This window comes from Humulus lupulus, chromosome 6, assembly GCF_963169125.1.
Source record: "Humulus lupulus chromosome 6, drHumLupu1.1, whole genome shotgun sequence".
NCBI classification, from domain to species: Eukaryota; Viridiplantae; Streptophyta; class Magnoliopsida; order Rosales; family Cannabaceae; genus Humulus; species Humulus lupulus.
In genome coordinates, this window is record NC_084798.1 from 61668941 (window position 1) to 61689452 (window position 20512).

Consider the following 20512-nt stretch of genomic DNA (forward strand, 5'->3'; position numbering starts at 1 on the left):
TCATGGGGGCGTTAAATACAAATTAGATTTCCCTAACTTCTCAGCTTAAAAAATTACTTACCCAAACAAAAGACATTATAGCATACAAATAACGCATCATAACATGCCACATTTTGTAGGAATTGAGAATGTCCCTAGCATGTAATTACATTAAAACGAACAGGCTATATTTAAGACAAGCACGAGATAAAGAATAACCACTGTGAGATATCTAACCGTAAAGATAGCATCATATGACAAAGTGATTTTCTGTAAATAATTTTACATCTAAAGAAAAGGTAGTTTGTGATAACAATAAAAGAAACAATTTTAAAGATAAAACTATGTACAAGTTAAATGTTCTTGGGTTAAATTATAAATGCCGATGTTCTACAGTTTCATCCATAAGCACACTGGTTGACACAGAAATTTGAGAACTGAAGCACGAATTTCAGGGAGCTATTGTTTTGTTATATTTGCAACTTCACATTTTCCATCTATTACAAAAGACCAAACTTAAAAATAAAAAAAATAAAAAAAAAAAGGTGTTTCCCCAAAAAAATTCTCTTCTTAAAGCTAGTACAAAGATAGCCCAAAACCCAAAACGGAGGGGTCATAGAGACAAGAAGTCACCCATTCTCAAGAAGCAACTCTAACCTTGTTAGCATCCTTCCTGACTCAGGTCACCCTAGCTAACTGATTGCTCTGCTAGTTGCCCTTTTGCACTCAACAATTGTGGTAGGGGGAAATCATGCCTCAATAATTTGGCCATTTACATCTTTAAAAGCTATACGGCAAACCAAGACGGAGCAAATTGGGTCGAAAGCATCAGCCAATCCGACCAAAGAATATAGTCAAAAATATCGTGCTCAAATCGTTGTATAATTGGCAAAATGGTGCAATAAGTTATCTAGAGCATCTGGCATGAACTTCCGTGCAAATAGGTAACACGGCCGTCGCACACCATTCCATAAGCAAGGCCATTTCTGCACTACCTTCTGCAATAGTCCACAAGATCATTCAGTTTATACTTGTTCTAACCACTTCTTGATGTGAAATTCAGAAGCTTATGTTAGAATGCTTACCTTTTCATCACTAGTAACATGCACACTCACTTCGACCGACTGCAAATAATAATACCAACCATCAAGTCATCAGTGAAGACGGCAATTACACAAATTGATTTATGTATAGCATAACTCTAATGGAGTCTACGAGTAGCATGAAATCACAGTCAAATGTTTTATGGACGCTACACTACTTATTAGTACAAACATGCAAAAACACAGCACTTGCAATGTAAGAGAATGAACTCATAACGCACCCCAACCTTCTCAAACAAACCAAGGAAACTCTAATTAAGGAGTCAAAGTCAAATGTTGCATGGGCACAATCAAATACAAATATGCAAAAAATACTGCACTAGCAATGTAAATGATTAAAGTCAGTTGAGGATTTGTACCGTTATATTCTTTAGAAGCTCATTGGTAATATCCTGAGCCCTGTAAGACTTTGGGTGCCATTTTCTCTCAGACCAATCAACATGAGTTACTGACCAATTGGCAATGCCACCCGCATCAACCAACTGAATCACACAAAAAAAATTCATTTAGTGGAAAAGGGTAAATACAAAGCAGAAACAAATATACAATTATGCACGTTGAAACGTAATTGAAATAAACTCACGTTGAAAAAGGTTGGCAAGTAATGTTCATCAGCAATACAATTGTGCCCCTCCAAACCTGGCTGAAAGATTCAAGATCCAGGCCAATACAATGAATCAATCAATGGTGACAGAAACCCAAATTCAAAAGTTCTATAGTTTCAAGGATAACTCGATCTTACATGAACGATATATCTAATAACAACACTAAGAATTACAGATGCATACATGCCTTTGCTTCCATGTCTATTTGACAGAAGACATCTAAATTTCAAAAACCATAATATTACGGGAAAGCACTAAATTTACATACAAGTAAAACTGCAATGACTTTATATTTTAAAAGAATCCAACACATTTACACAGTAACAATTTCTCTACATGCCAGATTTGTTTATCAGATTAAAATAAGACTATTTGATAACGGAATAAATTTTCTTTACCCTGCAGTACTCCCGAAATTTTGAGTAGTAAAGATTGTCTGCCAGTACTATCACAGCATGCTGGCGCTTCATTGTGAACCACTGCATCAATGACAAGTATGAAAATTTCATAAAATAAGACTGAAGGCAATTAAAAGTTTTTTTAATTTAAAAGTACATATAAATAAACAAAACAATTAGAAGGAAAATCTTGGGACCAATGTGATGTAGTACAAGGGGGAAGAAAAGATTGATAAGCATACAAACAGAATCTATTACAGCTTTAAACATCCCAAAAAAATAACGAAAGGTGAACAAATGTGAAGACCATTAAGTTAATATTTTTAGAGCAAAGGACAATCTAATAACTTATACATAAACTAATAGAAAGTTAAGAAACATATGGCTATGCTAATATCAACCATTCTCTGTTGGAGAGGACTGATGTTAAGCTGTTTCCATTTTGCTTTATCTTTTTTTTTTTTTTAATATATAACATATAAGAACAGAAATGAGAAATAGAAACCAAAGGAAGGTGTTAGAGAACATTCCTCGTACAACCCCAAAACACTAAACAAAAACTACCAGGAACCAAATAAAAAATATTCCCAAACCCTACACAATTAATACATCAAACTTTCCAACAATTGAAACCCGATGAAATGGTTCAAAATATTTCAAATAATACCTGTGCACCCTTGCGGAAGTCTTTCTTCTCAATTTCAGGTAACATGTGTTCTGAATACCTGCCATTTCCATGAGGACCGGGATCCTCAAAGCTGTAGAAGGAAAAAAAAAACAGAACGAAGCAATTTATATTTTTATTAAAATACACAGAATAATAAATTGAGCATTCATTGTAACAAGCTTAGATCCCAATATATTCTGCAGGACAGAAGTTAACATATTTTCAGGCTGTCATGATTGACATATCTTATGTATCACAAAAGCCCATTTGTGAAAATTTAATGTAGTAATACTAGTAAGACCTCCAACACAGAATTTACATCACATCCCAAATAAAATTGCACTTACGCATCAACAAAGCTGATGTTTGTATTAATCAGATAGTCGTAGATGTAGTCAAAACTATACAAAGGTACACAACTGCAAAAGCAATAATTTATTGAACGTTAATAATAACAAAATAGGAATTACAGTAAAGTAAAAAGAACTCGAGATAATACAACAACGTGAATACCTTTCAGAAAGTAAGACAAAATGCTGGTTACTAGGATCTTGGAGGGCACTTGCCAATAATCGTTTCTCTGCATCAACCATGGAAATCTTTCCCCAGATAACCTGCAACCATGATTTGCCACCAATTTGATTATTTTAGCAGCAGATCAGCAAATATAACATTAATAGACGAGAAAAGAACAGCAGAAAGTGCTAAAATTGTCTTATTATTGGATTTTCTTCAAAGCATGCTACACTTAATCACCGCACATACACCATTAGAAAGATCTGTGCAACTTGACCAAACTAAATTCAACGAAATATACCTAAACTCTTTCGTGATGAATTTCGAAGACAAAAAATGCAATATATAATCAGAGAGCCAGTTGTCCCTTTTGCTTTTGACAGGTATAGTAGTCATTATGGGCTTCCCCATCAGTAAATGAAATCATCATTTAAACAACTCAAATTTTGAGAGAACAGCCTTTATTATTACAAATTGCTAAATTGGAACAAAAAAAATTAAGATTCAAGCTTCCAGATGGAAAATAAGAGAAAACAGTCATATTTAGGTTTCTGCAGTTCAGCTCCGACCAGTGCTCATTTGGATTTGATTAGCTTATTCTCATTCTAAGCATTTGAACAAAGAGCTATGCCAGCACATTACAAGAAGCACACACAACACCAACAATGCAAAAATATGTCCAAATGTATTTCGTGTCTTGTCACATAAAAATAAAAATAAAATATATATCAATAAAGCAATGAACCCGTTGATCTTAGGTTTCTCTTCAAGCACGAGATTCCAATTAATTACATAAAGAAAAATAAGAAATATGACAATGGCATTCAAATGGACCTGATCACTGTGAATGTCCCGACCGATAAAGTGGCGGCTCACATGCACTGGTTTGTCCTTGGACGCATGAACATAAACAGAAAATTTTCCTTCATGACCCTGCCAAAAGCAAAGAAAAGGAAAAGAGAGAGAAATATGAACACTTACGATACTTAAAAGCTCGGTAAGTTTCTTTAGAAATAGATTATTACAAATCAACATTGGAAATGTCCAAGTTAATAAATCAGAAACCTATCCTCATTTCCTAAAAACATTGGGGATTCTGGAACATCGTGAAACAACAAAATCCACATTAACAGATGTACCAAATTGCATAATTATGACAAATTTAAGCTTACCAATAATGCAGCTTAAACTTCTTTCTATCAGGTTACATCTCTTGGTGCACCTCATAGATACCCATAAGCATACATAAAGTATAAATGACAATAATGTTTCCATTTATGGATATGAAAAGCTTATCTTTCCAGATTGGAATGCAGAGTAGATGAGAAGACCTCCAATAAAAGGAAAAGTTATTATCACTTACAATGTGCTTTAGACAGATCAATTTAAAAGTTATTGGAGATATTATTGGAGAAGACCTCCAATAACGGAAAATTTATTCCCTTCTTAGAAATTTTTTATCTACATAAATGCCTCAAGATACTGTTCTCAATTCACAATAAGTATCTTTAAAGTTCCATTGAAATAATCAAGAGTAGCAAACTATCAACGGTAACGATTTTCCAAGTATTAAACATAAATATAAGTGGGAAAATTGAAGCTCAAAATAATTCCCTGCATTACAAGAGAGAGAGAGAGAGAGAATTGGGTCAAATAATAATACCTGGAAAAATCTATCCCACAGCCTCTCAAAAGGTAATGAATTGGGGGTCAGGAACATAAATGCTACTTTAGGATTTTCTGATTGAACAGGAGGTGCATTCAGAATCTCTCTAATTACAACATGAGCTGCAATCTCTTCGTCACTATATTCCCTTTTAGGAGCTGGTGGGAGCCAATCGGAAATTATAGCCTTACAACCTCGTGATGAAAATATATAACAGGCGGCACTACTATGTGGTGGGTAGATGTAAGCACATATTAAGAATACGCTGACCATTGAAACCAATACAATAATCCATAATGGCCTCTTCATAGGTGGCCGGTGGCGAGGCCCAGGCAAGATCTGCATGTCTGTCATGCCTAAACGCCACGCCTGAGCCTGAGCTGTCTTCATCTAAAATAAATGCATTACAATTTTTATCTCAAGATGATACTGATGCTCATCTAACAGCTATCAAGAATGCTTAATCAACTCACGGGAACAATTCTGCAATAACAACAACAGAGGGATTAGCTAGCAGGCCAGAAATATCACATAAAATTTGTCTGGCAACATGAAGATTGAAGAGAACATTCTAAAATAAATTAAAAAAAATGCAAAATTATAGATACATTTTTACAGGCGCAGATTTAAAGCAAATTGAAACAATTTACCAAAATAACTTTAATATGATCTAAGAATCAATAAAGCAGGTCTAAAACCCTTCAACCCTGCCAAAAATATCGAGTCACAGACTCACAATGGAAAGAAATCAATTCAAATTATACCCATAAGAACCACAAATTGATCAGCAAAATCCTCGATTAATAAGAACTCAAGTAAAGCATACTCTAATTCAAATTAATTCCCTAAGAATCACCAGGTGAAATTTCCTAAAACGATCAAAAGAAAGAAAAACCTACACCTCTGACAAAAATGGCAAGTCGCAAACTCACAATGAAAAGAAATCAATTCAAATTAGGCAAATAAGAATCACAAATTGATCAGTAAAATCCTCAATTGATAAGAATTCGAGTAAACATACATCTAATTCAAATGATTTCCCTAGGAATCCAAGGATTCACCGCATCAACTGCTTTTTCTCCAATTTCTATTTAATTTCCCATTCCCTTTTCCACAGAAACCAAAATTAGAATCAAACACGTAGAAGCGGTCCAACAACAAAAACCAAACCCCAGAAACCCACATATATTTCCAACAATATTTATAATTATATAAACCAATGCTTGTAATAAAAGTCAAACCGGCCTACCGTGGTTCCAATCTAACCCGAGAAACCAAATCCAAAACGCGAATCCAATTACAATAAGTATTAAAAACACAACATAAAAAATAAAAAATTGTTACAGTAGTCAAACCCACTCTCCACTCTCGACATTTCCATCATTTTCCATAAGCTTCGACAAATTTCCCGGAAACCAACGAACAGTACACGAAATGAAGTTTCCAATCAAAACAGAAAACGCAGGAGAGAGAAAGATACCCGATTGAGTGTGGTCGGACCTCGGAGCGATCTTTGAATCTCGACGAAAACAGTCAAAGATCTGAAACAAGAACCCGTTCCTCCCCCCTTATTGACTTTCTCAAGTCTCAAGATCTAGGGCACAATAACACCAATATCAACCGGAAGAAGAAGACCGAAACACGAACCAAGACCCAGAGAGAGAAAGAGGAGAGAGAGTGTGTGTAAGTGAGAAAGAAGAGGAGTCTGTTAATGGCGTAGTAATATATTTTTTATTTCTATTTATGGGTTTTGATTTTGGAGTTTTTATTATCTTAAAAATATTAACTAATATTATTTTATTGATCGTATGATTCCTTTGACGATTCGTTTGCTTTGCGCGTCTCTCTCTCTCTCAAATTGGAAGCCGTCGTCTTCTCCTTCTCCCTCTGCTTCAACACACAACTACGCTCCCATTTTCAGCCGGCGATTTTATTTTTTATTTTTATTAACTTTATTCTTTCTTACGCTCTACAAAGCGCGTGTAGTTGACTACCTCTTTTTTTCACATATATAAATAACTTTTGTTTGTGAAAAATTATATCTGTTTGTTTCACGTCAAAATTGAACGGGTCATGATGATCATTTACTTGTTAAAACTTAACACGAAATAAATGGATTTAAATTTATTTATTTATTTGGTTATTGTTTGATTTAATGCTTTTTTATACTTATAACAGTTAGAAAAGCAATCAGTCATTGGAATAAAATGTTTTCTCACTTTGAAAAAAAGAATAGAATGTTTTAAAACCAATTTATTTTAAATTAAAAAGAAAAAGAGGACATTTATACTGAAAAATATTTGTAGGAATCCTATTTATAAAAATTAAATACAATTATATTATTAATTTATGATGAATTAAATGTTTAATGATAAATATTTTGATCATCAACTTGTTTATGAATTTTTTTTTTATTTTTTAATATGTTATACATATATATATTGTTATTATTTTGTTTTACAAATCAATACTTATTTATAAAAAATGTATAATGGTCATAATACAAGACATAATATAATTTTATCAAGTAAACTCGTTATCACTCTTTAAGTACATACTTAAGTAGTACAAAAGTAGTATTATTACAATAACACAACACATGTACTAGAGATATACCTAGAAGCTATAGAATGAAAGATAATAAATTTCTAATATCACCCAAGAGAAAACCCATTCAAAAAAAAAAGTATTGGAGACAAAACACAATTAATCACAAATTCAGCATCACTTTCTATAGTAGAAACGTGTTAACCCAAATCGAGCAAGCCAATGAAACACAAACTAACCACCACAACTTCAACTTCCTGTGAACTAAAAAGGCCAACTAATTTTTTTTAGCAAAGTATGCCTTAGGAAACTATCAGAATTTCAAACTATTGCTCCAAGACCAGCACTCACAACAGGTGTGCTATTTTTTTTTCTCATTTTATATCATTAAAACTTTACTTTTCTTATTTTACATCACAATATCATATACTAGCTTTTCTATTTTACATCACCAAAACTCAACTTTAATATTTTTATTCAATATTTGTTCAATCTCAAATCTTATTCTACTTAGTCGAAGCTTCAAGCAATTGGAAAAGTTTGGAATAGAGATTTTGGACAACAATATTCATATTGTGTATAAACCTTAGAAGTTCTCTAAGTTTGAAGATTCAAATTAGTCAATACAAAATGTTGTATCTCTCTAACCCTAATATTGTATTTTCTCATTCTATTATGTTTTTCATTGTTGGTATAGATGGTTAAATGTATCTAAGTTTATCTTATCATCAATTTATCATTTAGTCTCTTATATTCAATATTAACATTCATATCATAAACATGTTTATTTGATTATCAAGAATTGCACTCATACTTTAAATTTGAATCTTGATTAACATCTAAGGTTTGAAATATTGCATTATTATCATTATTTATTATTGGTTTGCAAAGAGTAAAGTCATATATTCCCAACAATCAAAATCTTTATTTCTAATTACTTTCATTTTGTGTTTTGCATAATCAACAATGAGGGAAATTTGTTCATCTTTTACAACATTCAAATCCTTGTTTCAAGATTTGGTTTGTGTTGGACACATAACTATGAAAGATCAAAGAAAGTTCTATTTAGAAATGCTCTACATGAATGTAGATATGGATTCAAAGTCTACATCAACAAAGGATGAGACAACTCAATGAGATTACATGCTTAAGGAGATTGGTATCATCAAATTCCTTATTTCTAAATGTGTAAATTTCAAGAATTTGAATAAAATGTGTTTGCTGCCATACTTTTGTGAGTTTGAAATCATTGTTTATATTAAGAGTACAATGGTAAATGTCAATAAACAATTCAAGGGTTATTGTTGTACTTGTTTTATTTGTAAAATTATTGATCATCATGTGAGATATGGTAATTGTAAAATTAACCATAATGAAATTGGGGCCAATAAAATTGATGATGAGATCTTTGTGACCTCAATTGAATTTAATGCATTCAATGAGGAATGTATGATAACCCTAATGAGAATTGACATGGTTCATGCATGTAGTGATGAGACTAATGCAACCTTAAGAGAAGGTGAACATGTCAATGCAATTGATAATGAGATCATTGCAGAAGAAATGGAAGATACTAAGGTCAATGCATTTGATGTTGAGATCATTACAAACCTAAGTAAAGATACCAAGACTAATGCAATTGATGTTGAGATCATTGCAACCTTGAGTGAAGTTAATGCAACCCAAGGAAAGGTGCAAGAATGGTGGTATGATACTTGTGCCACCATTGATGCAACCTATGATAAAACTCTTTTCAAAACCTTTGAAAGTGCAAAGGTGGGACTTGAAGTCCAAATGAGAAATGAAAAAGAGATCCAAGGTACTTGGAAGAGGCTGCATTGATGTGTTCTTCACTAATGGAAAGAAAGTGACCTTAATTAATGTTTTCTATGTTCCCGATATGAGTGGAAGTTTATTGAGTAAATCCGACATCAAAATGGAGTTTGAATTCGGTAAACTCACTTTGACTAAGTTGGGCACTTTTGTGGGAAAATGTTATACATGTGATGGAATGATCAAATTTTGTGCTCTTGATAGTGACAGTAATGATATGACATCTAAATCTTGCAATATGATTAATTCTAATTCTATTACTTTGTGGCATAATAGACTTGTTAATATAGGTTATAGCACAATTAAAAGAGTTGTTAAATGTGGATTGATTAATTGTGATGTGAATGAGCATGATAAATGTGAATTATGTGTTAAATCTAAAATGGTAAAAAAAAAACTTTTTCCAAGTGTTGATAGATGTTCAAACTTGTTATATTTAATACATAGTGATTTAATGCATTCAATGAGGAATGTATGATAACCCTAATGAGAATTATTTGTAAAATACATATTTAATTGAATTCAATGCATTCAATGAGGAATGAAAAGAGATCCAAGGTACTTGGAAGGGGCTGTATTGATGTGTTCTTCACTAATGGAAAGAAAGTGGATTGATTAAAAGAGTTGTTAAATGTGGATTGATTAATTGTGATGTGAATGAGCATGATAAATGTGAATTATGTGTTAAATCTAAAATGGTAAAAAAACTTTTTCCAAGTGTTGATAGATGTTCAAACTTGCTATATTTAATACATAGTGATTTATGTGAATTGAATGACATGTTGACTAGAGGAGGAAATAGATACTTCATGACTTTTATAGATAATTGCTCTAGGTATATTTATGTGTATTTACCTAAGAGTAAGGATGATGCATTTAATGCATTTAAAATCTATAAAGCTGAAGTAGAAAATCAATTGGAAAGGAAAATAAAGATTATTAGAAGTGATAGAGGTGGTGAATACTTTTCAAATGATTTCAATGAGTTTTGTGAACAACATAACATTATAAATGAATGCACTACACCATACACTCCCCAACAAAAAGGAATAGTTGAAAGAAAGAATAGGACTTATCTTGAGATGATTAACTCTATGCTTTTACATGATAAATTGTGTTATAATTTGTGGGGTGAAGCCTTGCTTGTTGCGTGTCATGTATTGAATCGAATTCCTATGAAAAGAACAATATGTCTCCATATGAGTTATGGAGAGGAAAGAAGCCTAACTTAGGCTATCTTAAAGTGTGGAGGTGCCTTGCTTATTGCAAAAGCACGAAGCCTAAAAGGACCAAGTTGGGTCCAAGGGCGGTAAAATGTGCATTTGTTGGCTATGCCTCAAATAGCAAGGCCTATAGGCTATTTGTAACGCCCTACTACTCAAGGACCGTTACACTGTGTATTTTAAATAGTGTTAAACTCGCTAAGCGAGTCATTTGGCCATAACCGTGTAACTAAACGTGATTAACGGTTTTGGGCTAAAAAATTTGGTCAAAGGTACAACTGTTTCACTAAAACGTTTACTTCATACATGGGATCCCAAAATACATTTAAAAAGGTTAATTATAATGGAAAAGTTACAACTAACCGACCTAAGCAGGAAAATAGAGTTTGACCCTAGTTCCTCTTTAAAACCTCGGTCGTGGTAGTCAAGCAGCTGCATATGTACACATTGTCACCTAAGCTCTCCAACTCAAGGATGGTCCAGCTTTCTTTTCCCCTTACCTGCACCATATAGCACCCGTGAACCAAGGCTCAACAATAAAACTTAAGCATGCTCATAAGAAGTTAATAACACGTTCCAAATCATAATAAGCATGCCTAGCAGTAATAACCATACTCGTATATGCATGCCATTCATATAAATGACTACAGCGTCATATGGGCCAATTGCCCTAGATAACTGATCAATGAATCATACCGGGGCCCGTTGCCTAAATACATGATTAATGAATCATACTAGGACTCAGCGCCCAAAATACATGATTAATAAATCATAGTGGGGCTTAGTGCCCAAAATACATGATTAATAAATCATATTGGGGCCCGTTGCCCTAGGATATGGGACTAACAAGTCACCCCGGGGCCCACTGCCCTATCCTCTATATAACCAGCCATGGAGCTAGCCCAACTTACCTAGCACTGTAGTTTTTCATGAGCAATAGGCCGGTCAAGCGTATGTCTCGCTCTTGGTTAGGCATAACCACATCGACCAACGCTCAGCATGCTATTTTTGTTCTTGACTTATAAGTCAATACTTTTCTACCAGCACTATTGCTGTCCTTGACTTATTAGTCAATGCTTTTCGACCAGTGCTCAGTGCTATTGTCATCCTTGACTTATAAGTCAATGCTTTCGACCAGCACTCAACGTTCTAATGCCGTTCTTGACTCATAAGTCAAGTCCGGGGCCCAGCCCTAGGATATGGGACTAATAAGTCACCCTGGGGCCCTTTGCCCTATCCTTTGTATAACCATCCTTGGAGTTGGCCCAGCGTACCTGGCGCTATGTTTTCCACGACCATTAGGTCGGACAAGCGTATGATGCGCTCCTGATTAGATCTAACCATATCGACCAGCGCTCAGTGCGCTATTGTCATCCTTGACTCATAAGTTAATGCTTTCAACCAGCGTTCAGTGTGCTAATGTCATTCTTGACTCATAAGTCAAGTTTGAGGCCCAACCCTAGGATATGGGACTAATAAGTCACCCCGGGGCCCTTTGCCATATTCTCTGTATAACTATCCTTGGAGTTGGCCCAGCGAATCTGGCGCTGTGTTTTCTATGACCATTAGGTCAGACAAGCGTATGATGCACTCCTGGTTAGATCTAACCATATCGATCAACGTTCAACGTGCTATTGTCGCCCTTGACTCATAAGTTAATGCTTTTCGACTAGCGCTCAATGCTATTGCCGTCCTTGACTCATAAGTCAATGCTTTTCGACCATCGCTCAACGCTATTGTCGTCCTTGACTCATAAGTCAAGCCTTTCTCAGTTATATAATGCTAATAGACATTCATCATATAACAAATATCCAGATACAAGGAATTCAACATGCTTAATCAATCATTCACAGGCATAATCATAATCATGCACATTTACAGAGGCCCAAGCTCTGATCAATTCTATATTCATCATCCAGGCCAAGCCCTAATCACGTACATCACGTATTGGGTGCAATTTTCTTACCTTTAGTCCAAGAACAGGTTACAAATGAACAACCCTCAAGCACGATCCTAGTTTTGAGCCCATAGAGATAACCTAGTCACAACCATAATATAGAATATCATCAATAACGAGGAAATAAAGGCTTCCGGACCGAGTCCTAGCCTCCGGGACCCCAAATTCTACTAAAACGGGTAGTAGAATCGATCCCAAGCCATTAGGTTTGAATTCCTGTCATTAAAAACCTAAGGTGGCCAAAGTTTCCCAAGCAGGCTGCGACTTGACCTTAAGGGTCGCGACGCGCCTCCTAGGCAGAAAGCCCCCTGTATGGAACTAGGACATGGGCCACGACTTGCCCCTTAGTGTAACGCCCTACTACCTTAAAGTTGTTACCATGTGATTTATAAATGTGCCATTAGCTTGCTAATCGAGGTTTTAGGTTGAAAAGTGTAATTAAATTAAAATAAAGACTCATTTAACAACATTGGTTATAAAAGATTTGGACACTCATTAAAATAATAAAACTTATACATTTGGGATCCCGAAATACTGTTTCGAAAATGTATTACAACTCAAAATGTAGATACAGTCGACCTAAGCGACAGGGCAAATTGTTACAACATATTTTCCCCAAAATAACCCTGGTCGTGGCATCCACGTAGGTCGAACATGTACACACCGCTCCATGCTCTCCAACTCATGGTTGGTCAACCTTTCCCTTTCCCTTACCTGCACCATAGAGCACCCATGAGCCAAAGCCCAGCAAGAAAACTCAATGCTTAACAAATCACAAATCAATCCAACAATATACAGCAAAACAATAAAAAAACTAAACATATAGCGGTCTACGCCGATCCAGGTGCTTTACCAGGCCCTGGGTTCGCGGTCTTCATCGAGTGGGTGGATACAGTACCCTTGGAGGGTCTCGCCCTATCGGCCTACACTCAGTGTGCTTTCGTCGTTCCCGGCCATCACCGTTCTCAGACCTTCGCCGTTCTCGGCCTTCGCCGTTCCCGACCTTCATCGTTCATTCAATAATCATGCACAACACAGCATAACATTCACAGATATTCACACATATATTAAACAAAAATAATAGGGACATGCTCTAAAAGATAAATAATAGGGCCATGCCCTACTCTACGGGCACGAACATTTTTCTTACCTATGTCCCGAGCTGACAAGTTAATGCGATCCTGAGCACGATCCTCTAACCCGAGCTTTGAAGAAAAAACCTACTCACAACGCCATAATATATTGATATCCATCAATATCTAATCAATTTAGAACTTTGGATTAAAATACTAGCCTTGGGAACCTCAAATCCTACTAAACCGGGTAGTAGGATCCTTCCCGAGCCTTAACATTTGGGTTCTTGAGCCTAAAAACTTCAATTGGCCAACATTGCCTATTTGAGCCGCGGCCAAGCCCTTAAGGGTCACAGTGCACTCAAGTCAGAGAGCCCTGGGGCTCTCATCAAAGGGACATGGGTTGCGGCACGCCTCGCCTGGGCAAACTTAGAGACTTCCCAGGCCTCTTCTTTCAAGCAGGTCGCGACAACTGATGAACAGGGTTGCGGCTCGAGCCCCAAAACCCAAAAATACATTGTATTTTTCAGCATTTTTCCCCAGCCTAACTTACAAATTCTCAGCTAACCAATCGCTACACTTGAAATTAAACCTTCAGTCCATATCCAAGCAACATAACTAACCTAAATACCCCAAAACTTACTCCACCAACTCATCAAAACTCAAAGATTACATCCCATAGTTTAACCCCATAAAACCTCAAAACCACAATTGAAAACTCAGTAAAATCTTCATAAATCCGTACCTCAGCTGGCAATTCGACCTACTGTCTATCTCTACTAGCAATGCTCTAACCCATATCAGAGTTTACCAATTCTCTAGTTGGCAACAAAGTCATGAATCCCCTAGCATACAAATCACTAGGTCTACACAACCGATCTATCACTCTAGTAGGTACAAACGAATGAGTACCCATGAATCAATCAGTGCGGTAAATGAAGAAACAGCACTAGAAATCTGACCTGTCATGACCGAGGGAGTAGCCTCAGCCTTAGTGTGGGTCAAGGTGAATACTCTGGCTGGAGTGAGGTTGTCGCTCTTCTTCGGATCTTCTTTTATGGCTTGTGGGTAGTCTTTCCTCAGATGACTAACACTCCCACAAGTAAAGCAGGCTTTGACTCTGCACTCTCCCTGATGTCGTCACCTACACCGAGGGCACTTTAGGAAACTCCTCCAGTTGTCTCCCTCGCCTTGATGGCCATTGAAAGCACCCCGTGCCCTCCTATCTGAACCAGGAGGAACAAAAGAATCTGGTGCATTTCTCTTCTGTTCACTGGGGCCACTACCCCGACTAGAACCAGTGAAAGGAGGTACCCTTTCTCCATATCTGATCCTCGGACCCCTCAACAGTAAAGGCCTTCTCCACTACCTGTGCATAGGTGGTAGTCCTTAGATCCAATGTTATCTTGACGTCATAGGCTATCATGACGTTCAATCCCCGCACAAACCGATCCCTCAATGCCATATTAGTGGGCACCAAGTCCGGTGTGAACTTCACCAACTGGTCAAACTTCAGTGCATACTTTGTAACCGTCATCCGGTTCTAAGTCAGGTTGACAAACTCATCCACCTTTGCAGCTCAAACTGCAACAGTGTAGTATTTATAGTTAAAGATGTCCTTAAATTCTTCCCAAGTCATAACTGCCACATCCCTCCTTTGGGACACAACGTCCCACCAGATGCGGTTGTCTTCCCTCAACATATAGCTAGCACAGGCCACCCTCTAATTCCCCTCCACCCTCATGAAATCCAGGATGAAAGAAGTCATATTCGTCCACTGCTCTCCCCGCAGTGGTTTTGGTCTGCCCTCAAAGGTGGGAGGGTGCTACTTCCTGAATCTTTCATATATAGGCTCCCACCTATTCTCCATCACAGGCTGGGCTGGCATTGGTGCCACAACCTGTGTAATTTGTAACCTAATGCCCTGAGGAGGGGCCTATTGCCTCAATTCTTAAAGCTCATCTTCTGTTCGTTGAAGTTTGGCTTCCATTTCGGCAAACAACTGTTGCCAATTCTGTGGGGCAGGTGGAGGGTATTGACCCTGGTTGTCATCTTCAGCCCTATTGCCGCGAATTCTGATCGATCACTGAGGCATAACAGCAATATGCCTGCAACCAATGACGTCGCACATCAGGAATGATAACAACATCCAAAAACCACCTCCTAGTCCAATCAATCCAATACATTGCACACAACATATAACATATCGCAATCAAGGGGACGTGCCCTGACATCATACATATATAACCACATTCATCATGATCTATCTATAACATTCATGCAAACAGGGAAACTTAACAAGTAGTTAAGCACATAGTTCATTTAATACCGACCAACCATGGGTCGAGCTTGTCACTGGCAGCGAGTGTACATGTTCAGTTGATCTTCAGGAACCATAAACCTTGGCACACTCTGATACCAAGTTGTAACGCTCTACTACCTTAGAGCCGTTACCATGTGATTTATAAATGTGCCATTAGCTCACTAATCGAGGCTTTAGGTTGAAAAGTGTAGTTAAATTGAAATAAAGACTTGTTTAACAACATTGGTTATAAAAAATTTTGACATTCATTAAAATCATAAAAGTTATACATATGGGATCCCAAAATACTGCTTCGAAAATGTATTACAACTCAAAATGTAGATACAGTTGACCTAAGCAAAAAGGCAAATTATTACAACATATTTTCCCCAAAATAACAAGGGTTGTGGTAGCCAGGTAGGCCGAACATGTACACGCCACTCCACGCTCTCCAACTCATGGTTGGTCGACATTTTCCTTGCCCTTACCTACACCATAGAGCACCCGTGAGTCGAAGCCCAGCAAGAAAACTCAGCGCATAACAAATCACATATCAATCCAACAATATACATCAAAACAGTCAACAAACTAAACACATAGCGGCCTAAGCTGACCCAGGTGCTTTACCAGGCCCTAGGTTCGCGATCTTCACCGAGCAGGTGGTACAACACCCTTGGAGGGTCTCGCCATAGCGACCTACACTCAGCGTACTTTCACCATTCCCGGCCTTCACCGTTCTCGGCCGTTTGTTGTTCTCGTCCCTTTGCAGTTCTCGGCCTTCGCCATTCCCGACCTTCGTCATTCATATGATAATCACGCACAACACAGCATAGCATCCACAAATATTTACACATATATTAAACACAAATAATAGGGCCATGCCCTGAAACATAGATAATAGGGCCATACCCTGCTTTATGGGCACGAACAATTTTCTTACCTGTGTCCCGATTTGAGAAGTTAATGCAATCCCGAGCATGATCCCCTAACTTGAGCTTTGACAAAAAAACCTAGTCACAACGCCATAAATCTCTAATCAATTTAGAACATCATATTAAAATACTAGCCTTCGGGACCTTGAATCCTACTAAACCGGGTAGTAGGATCCTTCTCGAGCCTTAACATTTGGGTTCCCGAGCAGTACTTCATGGCAGGTAGTAAAGGAAAGTGCATAGGCAGGGGATAGGCATTCAAATCACTATCTTCAAATAGCTTATATAAGAGAAAGAATGGCCTAAAACCTTCAATTTGCCAACATTGCCTATTTGAGCCGCGACCCAACCCTTAAGGGTCGCGGCGTGCTCAAGTCAAAGAGCCCTGGGGTTCTCATCAAAGGGACACGGGCCGCAGTGCACTTTTCCAATGCCACGACGCCTCTGCAAACTTAGAGGATTCCCAGGCCTCTTTGTTCAAGCGGGCTGCGACGCCTGATGAATAGGGCCCCGACTCGAGCCCCAAAACCTAGAAATACCATGCATTTTTCTGTGTTTTCCCCAACCTAACTTACAAATTCTCAGCCAACCAATCCCTACACTCGAAATTAAACCTTTAGTCCAAATCCAAGCAATATAACTAACCTAAATACCCCAAAACTTACTCCACCAACTCATAAAAACTCAAAGATCACATCCCATAGTTTAACCCCATAAAACCTCAAAACCACAATTAAAAATTCAATAAAATCTTCAGAAATTTGTACCTCCGCTGGAAATTTGACCTGAGCTAACTCCAACCACCACAAGCTTTAGATTTCCCCAAGCTTCAGCCTCTAATTCAGAGCCTCACCACAAAATTTTTCCAAAATTGCTTAAGTCACCAAGAGAGGGAGAAAAAGCCGAGAGTGAAAAAGAGGGATAAGGGCTGGTGGGTTTCTTTTTTGTTTTTTCTTACTTCTAGAGTTTTGATCAGCTTAAGCCTATCCCCAGCTACCTAATGACCTAAATGCCCCTAGATATAACCTTAGTCCTGTAATGCCACCAAGGGCAATACCGTCATTTTCCATATCCCGCTAATTCCTCAAGTGTTCCTATAATTCCCCATTTAATCCCTCGACATACTCTAACAATCCCTAAATTGCTACCCATTACCCGGTAAATCCCGAACACCAACTACGTTCCCAAAATACCCCTAGGCTCATCTCGAGCCGGGTATTCGACCCTGTTGAGACTATTTCGCTATTTTGCTCCCTAGGACCGTCTCAGATCACACATCACAAATATATCACCACAATCTTGTGGTATCAAGCATAACATACATATGATTCACATTTATGCCCTCAACAGGCCAAAATTACAATTATGCCCCTATTAACTGAAATGGGCCCACATGCATACTTAATTCACCTAAACATGCATTTCTAATCACATAATCATTTAATCCACATAATAACCTAATTAAATCAATTATTTCCCTCATGGCACGCTAATCAAGGCACTAAGCCTTATTAGCAAAATTGGGACGCTACACTTAGAGTCACGACGCGCCTTCGAAATAGAGCCCCCTTCATCTCCTTCACCCAGCTTGAGCCGCGGTGCCCTAGAACAGGGTCGCGACTCGACCTGGAACTCAGCCTTTTTCCTCTGTTTTTCTCATATCAAATCCCTCCATAAACCTATCCAAATATAGCCAAATCCCAAAAACAAAGTTCCCAATCAACTCAGCAGCCCAAAACCACCAAAACCAAAGTTTCAAACAATTCAAAAACTCACCAAACCGTAAAAATCCAATCAAAACTTAGGGAACTTAAGGGAACAGAAACTCAAAAATTCAAAGCTTAAATTAATTCTGATTATGTCATTTTTCCGCTAAATCATCCGGCTATCAAGCTTCTAATCTTCCATAGAATCGTTATGACTATAACCTTGCTTGAATTCGAGCCCTAAAACTCGAGTTTCCTTCGAAAATGCTATCGAACACCACAAAGAGAATGGGAGAGAGAGAGAGAGAAAGTGTTTTGAACGTACTTTGCCTCTGTCAGGTTACTTCAAGCTTAAGTAACCTTAAGCAAATCCCAATGCTTGGGGTACCCCAAAAACGTACTCGAGGGTAAAATAGTCAAAATCCCCAGAATTCCCTCCTGGTCTCATTAACTCCAAATATATCCTCAAATATTTATTCCCATTACCCAATATCCCGGTAATGTACTAAATACCCAAAATACCCATTGACTCACTCCGAGTCAAGTATTGGTCCCGTTGTGACTTTCCCGCTAACTTGCTCCCTAGGATTGCCTCGTGCCGAGTAACCCAAATATATCCACATAATAATATGGTATCATACATATATCACATATATGCCAAATATACCCATAACAGGCCAAATTACGAAAATTGCCCTTTTTATTAGAAATGGGCCCACATGCATATTTAATAAACCTAAACATGCATATCAATTCATATTATAATATAACTCACATAATCATTGTTGACTGGTTTTTTAGCCAACTGACGCAGAGTCAAAATAATTAAATAGAGAGCTTTCAATTAGACAATCAATGAACCATAAATAAGCTAAGAACCTAATAATGATGAGCAATAAATAATAAAGAACATCAGGATTTATAGAGGTTCGGCCCAAAGGATTGGTAATGACCTACTTCCTCTTAGATTTGTATTGATCTTAAGGGTTTACACAAGATAACCTGTGAATACAGGTAGATTTCAAGGTGTAAAAGACAATATAGAATGGCAAAAACGCTGCTAACTACCAAGCCAGGTTGCTCGATATATTTCCAGTACTGGTCGGTAAGCAATTTTTGTGAACCCCTCCCATTGTGGTGGATGGTTTGTATTTATACTGATCCTTTCGCCCATGGGTTGCGCTTGAGCGTAGTTGATGGGAAAAAATCCCTATATTCTCCCAGGTGGTTGCTCCCCTATTCTTTAGGAGCTTTGACCGAGCTTTCTAGGATGTTAGACGCTCTTTGCGGATGGTTAGGCGATTCTTGTGGAGAGCTAATCAGAGTATGTAACTACTTTCATCCGAGCAGGTATGTCTATTTGTCATATGGACCAACTGCTCTTCTGGCAAGCATACCGAGAAATTACTATTATACTGACCAATAAGTTTTCTGGGGGTCCTGTCGATTAGATGAGTCTCTAAAGATAGTATGTCGAGAAATAACTCGTTGTATACCTTGCAGGTATACACCGGCCAACCTGCTGGGGGGTCTGCCCGGTCTACTCCACGTGTCCAAGTTGCTGCCACATCAGATATGCCAATTTTTAGGATAACATTTGCCCCCCAAGTTTGCAATGGTGCTAAGAAGCATGGAAACTTTATTCTGAGGACCATACCATCCAGCCTAGTCAGGGGTATATGCTCCTTGCTACGTGGCATAGCATCTGGTATATTTAATTGCCTTTGTATTTCTTCAAGTTTCCATGAAATGACTTTTCACTCTTTCCCACCTCTTTTTGATACCATCAAGTGTCACGATGGCTTCTCTTAATAACTGTACCGATGGTTGTGCAGTCACCGAAGAGTGGGATGACTGGAGGGACGTGTCTGCAGTAGTTGAGGGGTGTAACATCCCAAAATTACCAAATAAGGCTTAGGGCCTTGATTAGGGGGCCATGATGATAATATATGGAATTATATGTTTATTTGATATATTTGATTGTGATTGTGTGTGTTATATGATA

The 20512-nt window shown here is 37.5% G+C and overlaps 1 protein-coding gene across 2 annotated transcripts; it reads right to left on the bottom strand.

Annotated features, from left to right (window-relative positions):
• Positions 1-326: 326 nt before the first annotated feature.
• On the bottom strand, positions 327-6862 carry LOC133782218 (glycosyltransferase BC10-like). 2 transcript variants are annotated; one of them, XM_062221453.1, is made up of 12 exons: positions 6415-6862; positions 5956-6040; positions 4932-5417; positions 4103-4201; positions 3266-3366; positions 3100-3171; positions 2753-2843; positions 2086-2166; positions 1666-1725; positions 1442-1564; positions 1065-1103; positions 327-977 (listed from the first exon to the last, which is right to left on the bottom strand). In XM_062221453.1, the coding sequence occupies exons 3-12, from the start codon at positions 5322-5324 to the stop codon at positions 849-851; spliced, it is 1188 nt and encodes a 395-aa protein (XP_062077437.1). In that variant the 5' UTR covers positions 5325-5417; positions 5956-6040; positions 6415-6862; the 3' UTR covers positions 327-848. The 2 variants fall into 2 exon arrangements, with proteins under 2 accessions (XP_062077437.1, XP_062077436.1); XM_062221452.1 differs by lacking the exon at positions 5956-6040 and having other exon boundaries at positions 6415-6860.
• Between the last annotated feature and the right edge of the window lie 13650 nt (positions 6863-20512).

What these genes read in the sequence shown, in the direction of transcription:
- LOC133782218 (XM_062221453.1), bottom strand. Translation starts at nt 5,324, where the DNA reads ATGAAGACAGCTCAGGCTCAGGCGTGGCGTTTAGGCATGACAGACATG. An exon ending in AATTTCGGGAGTACTGCAGG is followed by an intron (nt 1,726 to 2,085) that starts GTAAAGAAAATT and finishes TGAATCTTTCAG; the next exon opens with CCAGGTTTGGAGGGGCACAA. An exon ending in ATGTTACTAGTGATGAAAAG is followed by an intron (nt 978 to 1,064) that starts GTAAGCATTCTA and finishes GGACTATTGCAG; the next exon opens with AAGGTAGTGCAGAAATGGCC.